This window comes from Eretmochelys imbricata, chromosome 26 (genome assembly GCF_965152235.1).
Source record: "Eretmochelys imbricata isolate rEreImb1 chromosome 26, rEreImb1.hap1, whole genome shotgun sequence".
NCBI classification, from domain to species: Eukaryota; Metazoa; Chordata; order Testudines; family Cheloniidae; genus Eretmochelys; species Eretmochelys imbricata.
In genome coordinates, this window is record NC_135597.1 from 14,794,766 (window position 1) to 14,811,772 (window position 17,007).

A 17,007-nucleotide genomic window follows, 5' to 3' on the forward strand; every position below is an offset into this window, starting at 1 on the left:
AGCAAGCTGAAGACAAAATGGAGGGGTCTCCCACAGACTTAAATAGACTTTCATAGAATCATAGACTATCAGGGTTGGAAGGGACCTCAGGAGGTCATCTAGTCCAACCCCCCGCTCAAAGCAGGACCAATCCCCAACTAAATCATCCCAGCCAGAGCTTTGTCAAGCCTGACCTTAAAAACTTCTAAGGAAGGAGATTCCACCACCTCCCTAGGTAACGCATTCCAGTGCTTCACCACCCTCCTAGTGAAAAAGATTATCCTAATATCCAACCTAAACCTCCCCCACTGCAACTTGAGACCATTACTCCTTGTTCTGTCATCAGCTACCACTGAGAACAGTCTAGATCCATCCTCTTTGGAACCCCCTTTCAGGTAGTTGAAAGCAGCTATCAAATCCCCCCTCATTCTTCTCTTCCGCAGACTAAACAATCCCAGTTCCCTCAGCCTCTCCTCATAAATCATGTGTTCCAGTCCCCTAATCATTTTTGTTGCCCTCTGCTGAACTCTTTCCAATTTTTCCACATCCTTCTTGTAATGTGGGGCCCAAAACTGGACACAGTACTCCAGATGAGGCCTCACCAGTATCGAATAGAGGGGAACGATCATGTCCCTCGATCTGCTGGGTCCTTTCTCTTGTGGGTGGAGACCCCCCATGCAATGTCCAGCTCTAAGATGGAGTTTTGGAGTCACATGGGCAAGTCACATGTCTATGCATGACTCAGTTTTTACAGGCAGCAGCCATTGCTTACCTGCTACCTTGAACGTCCTCATGTAGACTTCTTATGTGGATTGGAGCCTTCCAAGATGCTTTGTCCCTTAAGTGCTTCTTGATTGGGCACTTAATTTGCACATGCCTTTCTCAAGAAGCTGACCAAATGCTTTACAAAGGCTACTTAAAAATCAAGCAAGTACACAGCTATCATAAACCTACAGCTAAGGGTAGCATAAAATCCCTCCTTTGACTGTAAAGGGTTAAGAAGCTCAGATAACCTGGTTGGCACCTGACAAAAAGGACCAATAAGGGGAGAAGATACTTTCAAATCTGTGGGGGAAGACTTTTGTTTTGGGTTTGGGTGTTCTCTCCGGAGACAAAGAGAGAGACCAAGCAAGTAATCTAGCTCCTCATGAATGATACATCTAAACTTACAGAAATAGTAAATAATAGCAAGGAAATGCGTTAGAGTATCTTTTGTTTTAGCTTGTGAATTTTCCTTGTGCTAAGAGGGAGGTTTATCCCTGTTTTTTGTAACTTTGAAGTTTTGCCTAGAGGGAAATCCTCTATGTTTTAAATCTTATTACCCTGTAAAATTACCTTCCATCCTGATTTTACAGAGGTGTTTCTTTTACATTTTTTTTTCTTTATAATAAAGTTCTGTTTTTTAAGAATCTGATTGGTTTTTAGTGTCCTAAAAACCCAAGGGTCTGGTCTGTGCTCACCTGGTTTACCTATTTGGTTGGTAGATTATTCTCAAGCCTCCCCAGGAAAGGGGATGAAGGGGCTTGGGGGGATATTTTGGGGAAACAGGAACTCCAAGTGGTCCTTTTCCTGAATCTTTGTTGAACTCACTTGGTGGTGGCAGCAGTACTCATCCAAGGACAAGGAAGGATTTGTGCCTTGGAGAAGTTTTTGACCTAAGCTGGTAGAAATAAGCTTAGGGGGTCTTTCATGCAGGTCCCCACATCTGTACCCTAGAGTTCAGAGGGGGAGGGAACCCTGACAACAGCCAATATTCATAACTGTGAATAAAAAAATGATACATGCATACAAAAAGGATGACTAGATTCAGTAGATCAGAACCTTTACAGAGATAGGTTACATGGTATATGTAGCATAAAACATATTCTAGTTATTCCATATATACATTCATAAGCATATTTCCATAGGGTACCATCACAGTATGTGCTGGATGGGGCTTGAGGGCTTGTCTCAGCAGTACAGTGTGAAAGGAAGCCCAGGCTGGTAGGTCAGGCAGGCTCAGTGGTACGCCAGTTCCAAGTGGCACCCTGGGGGAAACCCGTCACACCCGCCATCCAGGGCCAGGCATGCCAGCCGGCACCGTGACCCTCCTCCATCGGCCCTGATCTCTGAGCTTAGCCGCTGGCACGGTACCCAGCCGCTGCCTGCTCCGGTCTCTGAGCACAACAGCACGAGTAGCACCGTTCCCAACAGGGAATGGGCCCCAGATGCTCAGGGGACAAGACTCCGTCAATTCAGTATCTGAGCAGCTAGAAGTCACGTGGATTGGTTTGTTTGCAGGGACTCTTCCAGATCTACCCACTGCCGGAGGACCCCAGCTCCCCACCACCGCCACGCCAGTTCCAGGAGCTGCCCAAAAGCCAACCGCAGAAGTGTCTGGTCCGGGTTTACATCATCCGGGCCTTTAACCTCCCGCCAAAGGATAGGAACGGCCTGGTAATTGCCCAATTCCCAGGTCTTCTCACCCGCTTTGCACACTGCTTCCCCCGCACCCAGCACCCACTCCCTGTGGCACTGGGACAAAGCTCCTTGGGCTGGTGCACGTCCCTGGAAGAGTATCGACAGTGCCCTAATAAAGCCACGTCCGGGAGTTTCAGATCCGGGGTCACTACTGTGCTAAAAGCAGCCGCAGGGGTGCTGGAACTAGGGGTGCTGAGGGTGCGGCAGCTCCCCCTGGCTTGAAGTAGTAATAACAACCAAATACATGGGTTCCGCTTTCAGCACCCCAGTCTAAAAATAGTTCCAGCCCCCCTGAGTGGCCACGTAGACATGCCTGCTTGGCTCTGACACCTGACGAAGGGAAGGGTCTCAGAGCCTGGGCTCCAGCCCCGCTGTCGCATGAGCCTGTAGACCAGCCCTGCAGCGTGGTGGTTTGCCGTGTGGCTGTACCCTAAGGGACCTGACAATCCAGAGTCCCACTCCTGGAGGCACTTGGCCAGTTCCAAGGGGTTAATTGCTACCCCAGTAGTCCAGCTCTGACTGATGCCGCAGCCGTGTCCCAGTCGGCCCTGTTCCCGGGTCCTGTCGGGGAGAGATCAGCTTGTGCTCCTCAAGCTTCAGTCCAGTGCCTAGGCCCGTCTGACACAGCCTGGGAGACCCTTTCCGGCTCCGCTTCCACCCCCCAATTCCTGGATGTGACAAGAACAGGGCGTGGCACTAGGGGGATGTTTATTAACTGCCCCTTCTTGGCTGTGCCCCTTGCAGTGTGATCCCTATGTGAGGGTCACCCTGGGCAAGAAGAAGCTGGGGGACAGAGACCAGTATCTGCCCAACACCCTGGAACCTGTCTTTGGCAGGTAAGTCCAGTCGGCAGCTCTCCAGAGCCCCAGGGCAGCTCAGGGTCTAAACCCTGCCCACCCCGCCCTGAGCTCTGCGGATCACCGAGCAGCCTGGAGGGAACAGGTCAGAGCGAAGGGAACATGGCCTGGTAGTGGGCAAAAGATGGGGGCACACCCCTTCCCTCCAGGGTGCATGCTCTCAGAGCCTGCGAGGATGGTGTCTGTAAGAGCCAGCTGAGGTCACTCAATTAGGGTGAACTGCAAACAGAATGGGGCAGACAAACCCCAAACGCTGGTGGATATTCCACTCCTTAGATTTACCCAGCCAGCCCAAAACAGCCTCTGTATCACCTCCCTGGTCACCCAGACGTCCAAACAACACAGTTCCTTTAAGTAGCCAGCCTCAGGCCTCCATCTAGACAAACCTGTCAGGTATGATAGTGATTACTGAAAATCTTGTCTCATCATAGAAAAGGGTCTTCCAATCCCAGAGGATCAGCCACACACCCAGGTCCAATTATAACTTAGATGTTACCCAAAATACACGCTTATAGCCAATCCTTGTTAACTAAACTAAAATTTATTAAAAAAGAAAAGAGAGAGAGTGTTGGTTAAAAGATCAATATCCAGACAGACTTGAGTTCAATTATTGAGGTTCAGATACAGAGCAGAGATGAGCTTGTAGTTGACAAAAGTCCTTTTAGAAATAGGTTTCAGAGTAACAGCCGTGTTAGTCTGTATTCGCAAAAAGAAAAGGAGTACTTGTGGCACCTTAGAGACTAACCAATTTATCTGAGCATAAGCTTTCGTGAGCTACAGCTCACTTCATTGGATGCATCAAATAAATTGGTTAGTCTCTAAGGTGCCACAAGTCCTCCTTTTCTTTTAGAAATAGTTCATCGGTTATAGTCCAATGTCCATATTCAGGGTGACTCCAGTCAGTGACTGGGGATCTCAATCCTTATGGCTCAGGGTTTCCCCTTCTTGAAACCCAGAGCAGATCAGAGATGAAGTAGGATCGTGTCCCAGGGTTTTTATACATTTCCAGCAGCCTTTTGGCCTGAGAAGACAAGAGGCTCAACTTCCCTTCTCCCAGACATCACAGGAATTAACCCAGGGTCATTTATCCAGTAAACCAGGGGTGGCCAACCTTAGCCTGCGAAGGAGCCAGAATTTACCCATGTGCCTTGCCAAAGAGCCCCAGTGATATGTCAGCAGACCCCCATCAGCTCCACCCCACCCGCTCCCAGCGCCTCCCACCCACCGGCAGCCCCACTGCGCAGCGCCTCCCCCTCCCTCCCCGCACCAACTGATCAGCTGTTCTGTGGGGTGCAGGAGGCTCTGGGGGGGGAGGGGGAGCGAGGGCATGGCAGGCTCAGGGGAGGGGGCGGGAAGGGGTGGAGTGGGGGCAGGGCCAGGGGTTGAGCAGGGCGCCCCCCCCGGCCCATTGGAAAGGTGGCATCTGTCACTCCAGCCCCAGAGTCGGCGCCTAGACAAGGAGCCGCCTCTTAACTCCTGAAGAGCCGCACGTGGCTCCGGGGGCCCAGGTTGGCCTCCCCCGTGTTAGACAGTTCAGACACCGGTTACCACAACCTTCCAAGAGCCAGAGAGACAAAGATACTATTGCACTCAAGTGGCTCCCTAAACGTTAATACCCCTCTTTTGATCTTTGACTCAAAGCCACAGCCATAGACAAGCCTCGTTTGCTTCATCACAAGCCCTGAGCAAACAGCTCCCCTTCTCTTTTTGACAAGGCCCGCTGCAGTTCACAGCTCTGTTCATTTCCATCTCTTCCTAACCCGTCTCTAAAGCTCGGCCCTGGGTCAGGTCAGTCTGGGAGTTCATTAACTCTTTCTGGCCCTGTCACCTTTCAATGAGATATTATATTACACTCCTAACGTCACACCCGGTAGTGGGCAAAAGGACAGGTGGGCACACCCCTTCCCTCCAGGGTGCACGCTCTCAGTGTGTTGGCAGAGACACCAGGCCGCCTTTTCAAAACAAGGCAGCAATGGATTAGTCATCTGGCTCCAGAATCTGAGCCCCCTTAGGTTAGCAGAGGGTGGCTGAGAGGGGGAGCCGTGGAATTGACAAGGGAGTCAATTTCACCGCTGGTAGGGTCCCTGTTTTGAAACTGAGGGTGGGGGTTCCAGCTGTGAGCCCCAGCAGCGCTCCCAGCCGGAGCCAGGTGCTGTCCGGGCTCTCAGCTCCCCACTGCCCACAGAGCTCCCCTGCCCGGGCCGCAGCCAGGCTCCAGCTGGGAGCTTGGCACCAAACCGAGAGCCTGGGCTCTCAGCCTCCCCCACCCGGCCCTCCTGCCCCTGTTAAGTTGGTGCAAGTGCTCCAGGTGAGGACGTGCACCACCGACAGATGGGGCAAGGCAGTGTGAACATGAAAAACCACAGTAATTCCTGCAGTGCTGTAACACAGGTCAACACAGGTCTCACACAGGTCACCTCAGCTGTGTAGTGTGGACATGGCCTCTGTCTAGGTCAGAGCCCTGTGTCGCTGGGTGTGTCTACACTGCAAAATAATCCCCACAGCAGCAGCAAGTCTGGCTTTGGGGGGGGGGTCTCAGCCCGAGCTCCAGCCCACGTGGGAACGTCTGCAGGGCTGGTTAGCTCCACAGCACGACCCCTGTGATCCCGAGTGCGTCGAGCCAGGCTCTGCGACTCGCTGCCGCTGGTGGGTTTTTACAGTGTAGATGTACAATGTGAGCTCAGCTCTTCCCCCAGCCACCTGCCTCCTGTCTCCTCCAGCTGGGCTTTGCTTCCCTGCAGAGAGGGGGAATCTCCTTCCTCATGGCTGTGCTCAGGAGCAGCGAATGTCCAGGCCTCATCTGCCATTCACAGGTGCAGGCTCCGGTCAGTTTGTGATGGCTCTGGGCTCTAACCAGGCTGCTGTAGGAGCCAAACACCGGTCCCACCTCTTTACGATCAGTGCAGAGCCCAGAGGGAAACTGAGGGCACATAAACCCACATTCGGTCTGGAGCTTGGCCCTGCTGAGCCGTGCTCTGAATGTGCCGAGAAGCGTTTCCCTTGCAGTGTGCAGCTGGCTTGCGTGCAGAGGGGGCAGAGGTGGGATGGCTGGGCCCGTGCCAGGCCCGGCCCAGAGCTACAGAGCTGGAGTGTCTGGTGGCAGTAAAGCCCCAAGACCATCTCCTCCTGCCAGGGACTCGCTGTGCGGTGTGACCTTTCCCCGGGCTCTGGGCCTCCCTGGTCCCACAGGGCTCTGGCCCAGGCAGGTGGAAGGGCAGGAGGGAAGGCGGAGCTGAGGCCAAGAGCCCTCGGGTCGCAGAGCGAGCTCCCGTCCCTTTCTTTGCCCCCGCCCACCATCCCGTCAGGATGTTTGAGCTCCGGTGCACCCTCCCACGGGAGAAGGACTTGCAGATCTCGCTCTTTGACTACGACCTCGTCCTCCCGGACCAGAAGATAGGAGCCACCAGCATCGACCTGGAGAACCGAGTCCTGTCCCGCTTCCGGGCCAACTGCGGGCTGCCCCAGTCCTACTGCATGTGAGTGGCCAGCACCCTCCCCCGCCTCCCCCCAGCTGGGCCAGGGCAAGGCCGGAGTCTCTCCCTGCCATCTGGGCTGTGGAGCTGGGGCAGAGCCTCCCCACCCAGAGGATTTCAGCCTGCGTCGGTGCCCAGGCCCTCGGGAGCCAGCCACCGTGACCTGGGCAGAGGCAGGCTCCTGGGTCTGCACAGTGGGTGTTGGGCCCTGTGTGATCGGGACACCAGGGCTAGATGCACTCCGGTACTTATCTGTCCCTGCTGCAGAAGTGATGGGGTCCCTTGGCCTCTCCCAGCAATACGCAGGTCAGCCCACAGCAGGGGTCTGGCCCTGTGTGCACACAAATCTCCTTGCTCCCCAGGAAGCTGCAGGGGGCTGCTGTGCCGGACGAGGGGGGCAGAGGTTAGGGATGGGGAGAGCACTGGGGAACCCAGCATGGGGGTGCCAGTAAGGAGGGCAATGGTGCAGGGGTGAGATTCGGATGATGAGCATGGAGGAGGGCTCAGGGACAGACCAGTCCCAGCCTCACTCGCACTGGGGGTCACTCGGGAGCCCCCGCCCATGGTTAGAGCACAGGACAACCAGCCAGGAATTGAGATCTGCTCCCAGCAATGTCACTGCCCTGCTGGGCACCCTTGGGCGATCCCAGCCCTACTCTGTGCCTCAGTTTCCCCTCTGGGGACAATACTGCCCAGCCCTGACATGAGCTCCAGGGATGAAATGCACACACATTGCTGCCCATAGAGTGTGCCCTAATCCTGGCACAGCTGGCCCCGTGGGGTCAGAGAGCTGAGCCCAAGCTTCAGAGTAGCCGGTTAAAATGCACCCATCTCCCTGGCCTCACACCGATCCCTGCTGCCTCCCTTCCCCCACCCCCAGTTCTGGCCCCTGTCAGTGGCGAGACCAGCTCCTCCCCACCCAGTTACTGGAGAACTTTGCTAAGATGAAGAGTCTGGCCCTGCCTGAGTTCAGCGCAGACGGAGGCAAAGCCACCTTCATGGGCAGGGCCTTCCTGCTGGCGCAGTTTGGTGAGTGCCCAGAGTCCCCAGGAGAGACAAGTCAGACCCTGTCCCTGGGCGCTGGGGGCCCCTTGGCAGGACACAGGTTCCCGGGGCTGGGATACAGGGCTCTGGGGGCCCCTTGGCAGGACACGGGTTCCTGGGCACTGCGAGCCTCTGGGCGGGACACAGGGTTCCCGGGGCACTGCGAGCCCCTGGGTAAGACACGGGGTCCCTGCCATCAAAGGACTGCAGGGTTTCTCTATAGCTGTTTCCCGGCAGCCAGCCCATGCGGCGGGGGCCAGGACCCAGGCCCTGGGATTGGGATTTGGAGGCCTGGTTGCTGCAGGGAATGCGAGCTGGGCATGGCCCTGGGGACGCTGAGCAAGGAGCAGCCTGAATGGGCCGCACTGGGTGGGCGAGGCCCACTGGTAAATGGGGGGTGGGAGAGGATACTAAGGGAATCGGGGCAGCTGGGAGATGATGTTGGCAGAAGGGAGCGATGGGAACCCCCCCCCCTTCCCCCCGTACCCCACGTCCCTCTGCTGTGCTTGGCTTCCCTGTCTCAGAGAGCAAGGTCCCTGCGCACGGTCACCTGGGCCCCCCGAGAGAGCGCCTGGCTCTGCACCTGCTCCGCACCTGCGGGCTGGTCCCCGAGCACCTGGAGACCAGGACGCTGCACCACAGCATCCAGCCCGGCATCGGCCAGGTAGGGCACCAGAGCGGTGAGCCTGGCCCCACACCAGCACCTTGAGCCCCCAAAGCCACTGCAACAGGATGTGGGGAAGCAGCTTTCCTGGGACAAACCCGGAAAACCGGGTCTGTCACATGGGATGAGGGCCCGTGTCCTTGGTGGGCTGCCCAGCGCGGGCATGGAGCGCGGAGCCGGGGCTGACGGTTACAGCCGACGGGGCCAGCGGGGAGGGTGCAGGCAGCTCAGAGACCTGTGCCCTGAAACGGCTGCGTGAGCAGGACGCCCCGGGACCCCGGCTGCCCCGGCTCTGTGGGTGCGGGTCTAGGCTGCCCCTCCCTGCGTGATGTGTTCACGCCCCGTGTGTACGCCCGGAAACCTGTGTGGGCGTGAGAGAGCTGGGCAGTGGGACTGCATGCGTGTGTGTACGTGCAGGGTGGGGGTTATTTTGGCGGGGGGACACATGGCCCCACACACCAGCTGGCCGCTGCCCTGCAGGGAGCTGATGGAGCCGCGGGGGGAGGACGGGAGGTTGGTTGTTGTTTGAGGAGGCTGCATCCTCCCCCAGGCGCTGGAGCGGGAGGATCCCTCCCCAGGAACAGCAGCTCCTGCTGGCCCGGGTGGGAGCTCAGCCCCCAGGCCCCAGAGGAGCCCTGTGACATCCCTGGCCTGGCCAGTGGGGGAGCGAGACGGCCGGCGAGTGCTCAGGGGTGACACTGGCAGGGGGGCTCGGCGCAGGGCGAGGAGCCGGCCTGGGCTTGGGCTCGTGTCGACAAGCTGCCTGCTCCTGTCTGCTCGGCAGGGGAAGCTGCAGATGTGGGTGGACATTTTCCCAGAGAGCTTTGGCCCCCCCGGCCCTGCCTTCGACATCACCCCACGGAAGCCCAAACGGTGAGTGGGACAAATCCCTCGCTGGCCTGGGCAGGCGAACCCTGGCACACCACAAACCCAGCACGCCCAGGAGAGCACTGGGATCTCTGCGGCAGTGTGCAGCCCCACAGAGCCTGGCCACGCCCCAGCTCCCCAGCCTGGCACGGTGAGCACCGGGGCCACGCCCCAGCCCTGGCCATGCCCATCTGCAGCTCCTTCCCTGAAGTGTGACCCCTGCTCCGGGCACACTCTCCCCTTCTGTCCCGCGGGTTCGGGAGAGGTCAGTGGAGTCTCCCATTCCCCGGGGGCTCCCGGGTCCTCTGTGTTCTCCATGGTCCTGCGGCCAGCCAGCCCTCCAGAGCCCAGGCCCATAGGCAGCCTGAGCGCACCAGCCCCCAGCCCCCCCAGGCTGTGTCCAGCCTCCAACCAGCCAAAGCTGCCCGCGCTGCCCCTCCCTAGGTACGAGCTGCGCTGCATCGTCTGGAGCACGCGGGACGTGGATCTGCAGGACACCAGCATCACGGGGCAGAGGATGAGCGACATCTATGTGAAAGGGTGAGGGCCTGCCGCCTGCACCCTCGGGCCCCAGGGAGCCCAGCCACGGGCCCTCGGCCCGGCCTGCCTGGGAAGCAGCCGACGCCCGGTGCGGATGAAACGGGGCTGGAGCCAGTGACATGGAGGCTGAGAAAACGGACAGACTGAGAGCAGCAACTTCTGTTCTATACTCCTCCCACATACAGCCCCGCTGGTGCCTGGCCCCTCAATTCCAGCCCGCAGCCCCTGGGGCTGCCCACCCCCTTCCCACCCTGCCGGTGCCCCTCGCTCCTGACCCGCAGCCCCCGGCTGTCCCTGCGGCTCCCCATCCCCACACCCTCCTTGCCGGTGCCCCTCGCTCCCGACCCGCAGCCCCCGGCTGTCCCTGCGGCTCCCCATCCCCACCCCCTTCCCACCCTGCCGGTGCCCCTCGCTCCCGACCCGCAGCCCCCGGCTGTCCCTGCGGCTCCCCATCCCCACCCCCTTCCCACCCTGCCAGTGCCCCTCGCTCCTGACCCGCAGCCCCCGGCTGTCCCTGCGGCTCCCCATCCCCACACCCTTCCCACCCTGCCGGTGCCCCTCGCTCCCGACCCGCAGCCCCCGGCTGTCCCTGCGGCTCCCCACCCCCTTCCCACCCTGCCGGTGCCCCTCGCTCCCGACCTGCAGCCCCCGGCTGTCCCTGCGGCTCCCCATCCCCACACCCTTCCCACCCTGCCGGTGCCCCTCGCTCCCGACCCGCAGCCCCCGGCTGTCCCTGCGGCTCCCCACCCCCTTCCCACCCTACCGGTGCCCCTCGCTCCCGACCCGCAGCCCCCGGCTGTCCCTGCGGCTCCCCATCCCCACACCCTCCTTGCCGGTGCCCCTCGCTCCCGACCCGCAGCCCCCGGCTGTCCCTGCGGCTCCCCATCCCCACACCCTCCTTGCCGGTGCCCCTCGCTCCCGACCCGCAGCCCCCGGCTGTCCCTGCGGCTCCCCATCCCCACACCCTCCTTGCCGGTGCCCCTCGCTCCCGACCCACAGCCCCCGGCTGTCCCTGCGGCTCCCCATCCCCACACCCTCCTTGCCGGTGCCCCTCGCTCCCGACCCGCAGCCCCCGGCTGTCCCTGCGGCTCCCCATCCTCACACCCTCCTTGCCGGTGCCCCTCGCTCCCGACCCACAGCCCCCGGCTGTCCCTGCGGCTCCCCATCCTCACACCGTCCTTGCCGGTGCCCCTCGCTCCCGACCCGCAGCCCCCGGCTGTCCCAGCCCTGGTCTGCCCGAACACATGGCTCTGCCGGTGTCCCCAGTGCTGACCCCCGGTAGCACTGAAGGTAAGTCTCTCTACATAGCTCAGTGGGTCTCCAGTGGGTTGATGCTGGCAGGTGCGGGAATCGCTGGCTGCTGAGTATCAATATGGATCTTGATTCCTTTCTCTGAGACTTGTCTTGCTCTGAGGGTGTTGAATCGGGACTTTAGCTGAGTGCTCTGGGGCCCAGCCAATGTGCTCTTGGGTCTGTCATTAGCTGGCTGCTTCTGCTCCCGGTGCCTGGCGGGCAGGCCGTGGTGGAGATGCTATCAAGGGCCCTGAGCCAACAACCACCTGCATAAGAGCAAGCCCCCACGGTCTGTGCTGGTTGTCGACAGCCGGCAGTTCCTGGGACTGCACTGGCAGAGAGACTGGGACATCCCAGCCCCTGGCCAGATGCTGCCCGAGGGAGGTGGGGGTTTGGGGGAAGGGGTGGCGTGGGAGTGGGGCCCAGGGCAGAGCAGGGGCTCAAGCACCCCCCAGGAACACCAGAAGTCGGTGCCTATGGGAGCAGGATGTCTCTGGATTTCTCCCAAGCTCCAGCCGCTCTGGGCCCCTCCTGAGCAGAGCCGGCCCGTCTAGCACAGAGCGAGAAAGGGGGAAAGGCAGGAGCCCCCGACCTGAGAGGCCTGACCCAGGAGCGGTGGAGGATTCTGCCTTGTTCCAACCTCCCCAGCTCCTCCCAACCCCCAGGTCCTGCACATGGCCCTTCCCATCGGCTCTGCACGCCCCACCATGCATGGGCTAGCTGGGAAGGGAATGGAGGACAGGCATGTGTGATGGGGTAGTCTGCCCCTTAGGGGCAGTGCTGCCTACTGGTCAGTCCACCCCACCCCGGTACGGCTCTTTCAGAGCCAAAAGGCCTGATTATGGACACAAGGACGTGGGGAGATGGGAAGTAGGGCAGGAACCTGGTACTGTTTCTTTAAGGGCCTGGGCCCAGGAGCCTGGCTGAGTGGGCGGGGCCAGGCTTCCCTCTCTCCCAGCCAATGGGGGGTGAGCTGGGAGAAGGGGCCGGTATAAATGCTGCCTCCCCGGGCAGGGCAGAGGTTTGCAGTGGCTGGGGGTGCAAGGAGGCTCTGGCAGGGTCTGTGTTAGCCGGGGGCCGACTCCAGCCAGAGCCGCCTGCCAAGCCCCGGGAGCCTGAGGACTGAGTGGGGCCAGCACCAGCTGGGGGGTGACAAGTGCTTGAGCCCCCCAGCTTTGGGGGCAGGGCTGGGGCTCCTGCTGTACGGAGATTCGGAGACGGAGCGAGACCCCGGAGGGCCCTGGCCACAGGGCTGAGGGGGCCAGCGTCAGAGGCAGCCTGGGAGCCAGAACCCTTCTGTTTTGCTGGGACGCTTTGTTCTGGGGCTCGGAGTCTGAGCTTTGTCATAAACCCACTTCTGATGCTGTCATGGCTATTGACAGTGACAGGGCCAGGTCGCGGGCAGCAAACAAACTTCACAGAAGCCTTGACCTGTCTGTGACTGTTGCTAAAAATGGGGGGGGGGGGGGAATGACTCAAGCCCACGGGGAGGGGAGAGAGCCCCAGCCCGTTGTGTGGGGGAGAGGGGTCCAGCACCTGGCACCGTTGTGGCTGACAGCTCCAGGGGACCCCCAGCAGCGGCTCCGAGCTCTGAGGTGTCTGTCACCCAGAAGCTCCAGGGCATTCCCCCCGCTGCCCGGGAGCTCCACGTCCTCCGTCCCGCGTCGCACGGCGGGGCAGGGCGGGTGCAGCGGGGCAGGGCGGGGCAGGGTTCCTTGTAGCACCGTGAGGCAGGGCGGGTGCAGCAGGGCAGGGCAGGGCAGGGTTCCTTGTAGCACAGTGAGGCAGGGTGGGGCAGGGCGGGTGCAGCGAGGCAGGACGGGTGCCGTGTCACAGCGAGGCAGGGCGGGTGCAGCGAGGCAGGGTGGGGCAGGGTTCCTTGTAGCACAGTGAGGTAGGGTGGGGCAGGGCGGGTGCAGCGAGGCAGGGCGGGTGCCGTGTCGCACAACGGGGCAGGGTGATGTGGGACCCGCATGCCCTCCATTCACACGCCAGCCTCGGGCTCCTGGTTGCAGGTGGCTGGATGGCCTGGAGGAGGAGAGGCAGAGAACCGATGCGCACTACAGGTCCCTGGGAGGAGAGGGCAACTTCAACTGGAGGTTCATCTTCCCCTTCGAGTTCCTGCCCATGGAGCAGGTCTGCGTCCTGCCCAGGAAGGTGGGTGCTGCTCGCCTTGGGCATCCGCTTCCCTGCGCCAGCACGGCCTGCTCTGCCCTGCTATGGCCCCACACCCATCGCTGCTGCTCCGAGGGGCAGGTAGGGCCCAGGCTGTGTTTCAGGCGGGCCAGTCCCCCTAGCAGTTTGAACCCGATGCCTGTAGTGCCCCTGGCCGGAGTCCCAGTGTGCTCCGCTGCCTGCCTGGGGCACGGGCTCCTGCCCTAAATCTGCCCCTCTGCAGCCAACTCTCTCCAGCCTGTCTCCTGCTCGGGTCTGTCCTCGCCCATCCTGGCCGGAACTGTGACCCCGCTGACCATCTTTGGGGCTGGGCTGCTGGGCAGAGCGCTGGCCATGCCGGGGGAAAGGGATTGTCAGTGCTGCCACCTTGTGTGTGGGGAGGGCATCGCAGCAGCTGGCCCTACCCTGACTGCCAGCATCATGCAGCCTGACCTGCCGCCTCCCATAACAACCTTCCCTGGGAGCCCCAGCCCCTGCATTAGGCTGGAAGGCTGCAGATGTCCACTAATTGGGGGGGGGGGGTTCCATTTGCAAGCCCACCTCTGAGCAGCACGCTGAGCCTCCGCTGGGGCATTAACCCTTTAAAGGCTGCAGACCTATAAACAGCCATTCATTTGGCTGGCAACTTGGTAAGTGCCCCAGCAGCCTGGCGCTTCCTCCCACGCTGCATCCCCTTGGCAGGCCGAGTGCCCGGGCTGCCCTTTCCCCACCCAGCTGGGTCACCCGGCCCCCAGCTGGTATGTGCTGGCCACAGATGCCAGCTGGCCACAGACTCTCCGCAGCTGCCCTGCCCGCAGCCTGGGGGGACCCACTCAGCTCGCGCCCGCTCTGCTCACAGGAATATCTCTGGAGCCTGGATGAGACCGTGCTGAAGGTGCCCCCCAAGCTCATCCTCCAGGTGTGGGACAACGACAAGTTCTCGGCTGACGATTTTCTCGGTGAGGCGTTTACCCTGCAGCGTGTTACGTTTGCCCTTCCCACAGGTTGCCGTAGGGCCGTCCCCTCCTCGCTAACGATCGTGTACGTTTCTGTCCCCAAGAGCAGCCCAGATGCTGCAGGGCCAGGGAAAGGCAGCCACTTCTGGGGCGCAAAACCGTGCCCCGGTCCCTGCACAAAGCGGGAAGAGCAGCCCTGTTGGGGGGGGCTCTGAATGGATCCCCTGCTGTGAGGCGCAGCACCCTGGGATCGGCCCCACCCCTCTAGGGCAGGCAGGGCCTCTGTCAGGTCCGCTCTGGGAGCACCCTTGGGCGGCATGAAGGGCTCCATCGCCCTGTCCCCGGGCTGTTCCCTGCAGCTTTCTTGTGCTACTTGCAGGAGTTCTGGAAATCAAACTGCTCAGCGTGCCCTGCCCAGCCAGGCGCCCCCGGGACTGCACCCTGAAAATGCTGCAGGACGAGAGCGACTCCCCGGCCCGAGCCCGCTGCCCCAGGAGAACCTCCCTCTTCAAGCAAAGGCTCGCCCGAGGCTGGTGGCCATGCGTGGTGCAGGAGGAGGGCAGGCAGCGGCTGTCGGTATGAGCCAGCTGGGGGCCGGCCGCAAGGACACGGGGGCCCAGAGCGGGAGGCGGGGGTTGGGCAGAGGTGAAAGTAAGTGGAGTGACCTACCGGTACTCTGGGGCCAGCTCTGGCCCCCGGAAGGCGGGGCCTAGGGCAGAAGGGGCAGAGTTGAGGGGGGTCAGAGCCAGCCCCAGCCCACCCTGTAAGGTAAGTGCCCCCCCACCGGGGTAGCAGCAGCTCAGGGCTCCGGGGGCTATTTAAAGGGCCCGGGGCTCCCCTGCTTCTACCGCCCGGGTCCTTTAAATAGCCCCCGGAGCCCTGCAGCCGCTACCCCAGGGCTCCAGCAGCGGGGCTCTGGAGGCAATTTAAAGGGCCCGCGGCTCCAGCCACTGCTGAGAGCCCCCGCCCCTTCAAACTGCCCCCTGGGGAAGCCGGGCTGCCCCAGTACGCTGCACCGGCTCTTACCGGTACGCTGTACCGGGGCGTACCGGCTTACTTTCACCTCTGGGGCTAGGGTGTCCCCGGGGGTCGGAGAACCAGAGGTTTGTGTGCGTGGTCAGGGGCACGATCCTCCTCCAGCTGCGGGCAGGTGCCGAGGAGCACCCAGCACCTCTGGCGGGGGGGGGGCCTGCCTTTTGCCGCCATGGCCCAATGCCTGCCTCGCTTCTCCAGGGGAAGATCGAGATGACGCTGGAGATGCTGACGGCCAAGGAGGCGGAAGAGCGGCCGGCCGGGAAGGGACGGGAGGAGCCGAACATGAACCCCACCCTGCAGCCCCCCGTGTAAGTGGGGGGAGCCGGCTCGGCTGTGCGAGCGGGGGGTGGTGAGGCGGAGGCAAGAGGGGGGGGAGCGTTACAAGGGAAACCCCCCGAATCGATCCAGCAGGATCAATAACCCAGCACATGCCCAACCACTTACTGCTCCCAAACGCCCCGTTCCCAGGGCACTAACCGGCGCCAAGGCTCCCCTGCTTCCTGCCGCCCGGTCCAGCCACGGGGCAGCGAGCAGCCCCGCTCCCCCGCATCCCCACGCCCGTCCCTGCCGCGGGAGCCGGGGTGGATCAGCCCCTGGGCCACCAGGCCTGCGCCCAGGGGGCCCCGGGAAAGATCTGCCGCCGGGTGGTGTGAGGCCAGAGCCGCGGCCTCCAGGCAGGTGGGGGAAGGCCCCAGGGGCTCCTGACCCCGCCAGCAGACTCCGGGGGTGGGGGAAGCCCCAGCACCCAGCCCCCTGCTCCGGCCCTGGGGGAGCGCTCACTGCCACATGACGAAGGGGCAGGACGGCCGGCAGAAGGGGTGGGGAGGGACCCCCCCACTTGCTCTGAGCCAGGGAGCACAGGGGTCACCTGGGGTAGCCCCCTCCCCACTGCTAGGGCACCGCCTGGACGGGGAGCTGAAGGCCCCAGGAAGAGCCCACCCCCTTGCCCAGCCCCCACGGCTGCCCGACACCGTCTCCTCCCGGCAGGCGCCCAGAAGCCTCGTTCCTGTGGTTCGCGGCCCCCGTCAAGAGCCTGCGTTACGCCCTCTGGCAGCCGCACAAGTGCAAGATCGTCCTGGGGGCCGCGCTGCTCCTGCTGCTGCTCCTGCTCGCCACCTTCATCTACGCCTCCCCGGTGCGCGGCCGGCGGGGCCCCCAGCCACGGGGGCCCCCCAGAGCCCTGGGGCCGGGTGCAGGCAAAGGAGGGAACAACCGAGCCTGCCCGGGGCAGCGGTGCCACCCGGGACGGGCCGCAGCCCGAGCCCTGCTTCCCGGGGCCGAGTTCTGGGGGGACCCCAGGGAGGGGGATCCAAAGCTCCCTGCAGGGGTCACAGGGAGCGCCTTGCAGCGCAGGGCCCCAGGGCCTGCTGCCCTCCAGCTTGTGCCCCCCCTACGCCAGGCCTGGCACTGTGGAGCCGGGCCCCAGCCTGCTCCGCTTGCACTGCGCCCCAGGACCCCCCTGGCTCCCCCCGCCCAGCCAAGGGCTCCTCTCTGCCCCGTCTCCTCTCTGCCCGCTGGCTGGACCCCGGTGCCCCTCCAGCTCCGGGCGTCTCTGCTTCCCGTCACCTGTTAGGCCCACCTGTCTCCCCAGAGCTGAGCCACCTGGGACTGGTGCAGAAGCCTGGCCAGTCTCAGGGGGACAAGACAGTGAGGGGGGCTTGGCTGGGCCCCTCCAGGCAACCGCG

The 17,007-nt window shown here is 62.0% G+C and overlaps 1 protein-coding gene across 1 annotated transcript in view; it reads left to right on the plus strand.

Moving 5' to 3' along the window:
• FER1L5 (fer-1 like family member 5) overlaps nucleotides 1-17,007 on the plus strand; it is an 80,159-nt gene that overhangs the window by 62,162 nt on the left and 990 nt on the right. Inside the window, exons 39-50 of the mRNA XM_077805569.1 lie at nucleotides 2,260-2,415; nucleotides 3,184-3,275; nucleotides 6,602-6,772; nucleotides 7,650-7,798; nucleotides 8,338-8,477; nucleotides 9,262-9,350; nucleotides 9,789-9,884; nucleotides 13,193-13,334; nucleotides 14,191-14,290; nucleotides 14,667-14,863; nucleotides 15,521-15,630; nucleotides 16,310-16,457. Coding sequence (XP_077661695.1) covers nucleotides 2,260-2,415; nucleotides 3,184-3,275; nucleotides 6,602-6,772; nucleotides 7,650-7,798; nucleotides 8,338-8,477; nucleotides 9,262-9,350; nucleotides 9,789-9,884; nucleotides 13,193-13,334; nucleotides 14,191-14,290; nucleotides 14,667-14,863; nucleotides 15,521-15,630; nucleotides 16,310-16,457 — 1,590 coding nt within the window. The remainder of the gene's footprint in view (nucleotides 1-2,259; nucleotides 2,416-3,183; nucleotides 3,276-6,601; nucleotides 6,773-7,649; nucleotides 7,799-8,337; nucleotides 8,478-9,261; nucleotides 9,351-9,788; nucleotides 9,885-13,192; nucleotides 13,335-14,190; nucleotides 14,291-14,666; nucleotides 14,864-15,520; nucleotides 15,631-16,309; nucleotides 16,458-17,007) is intronic.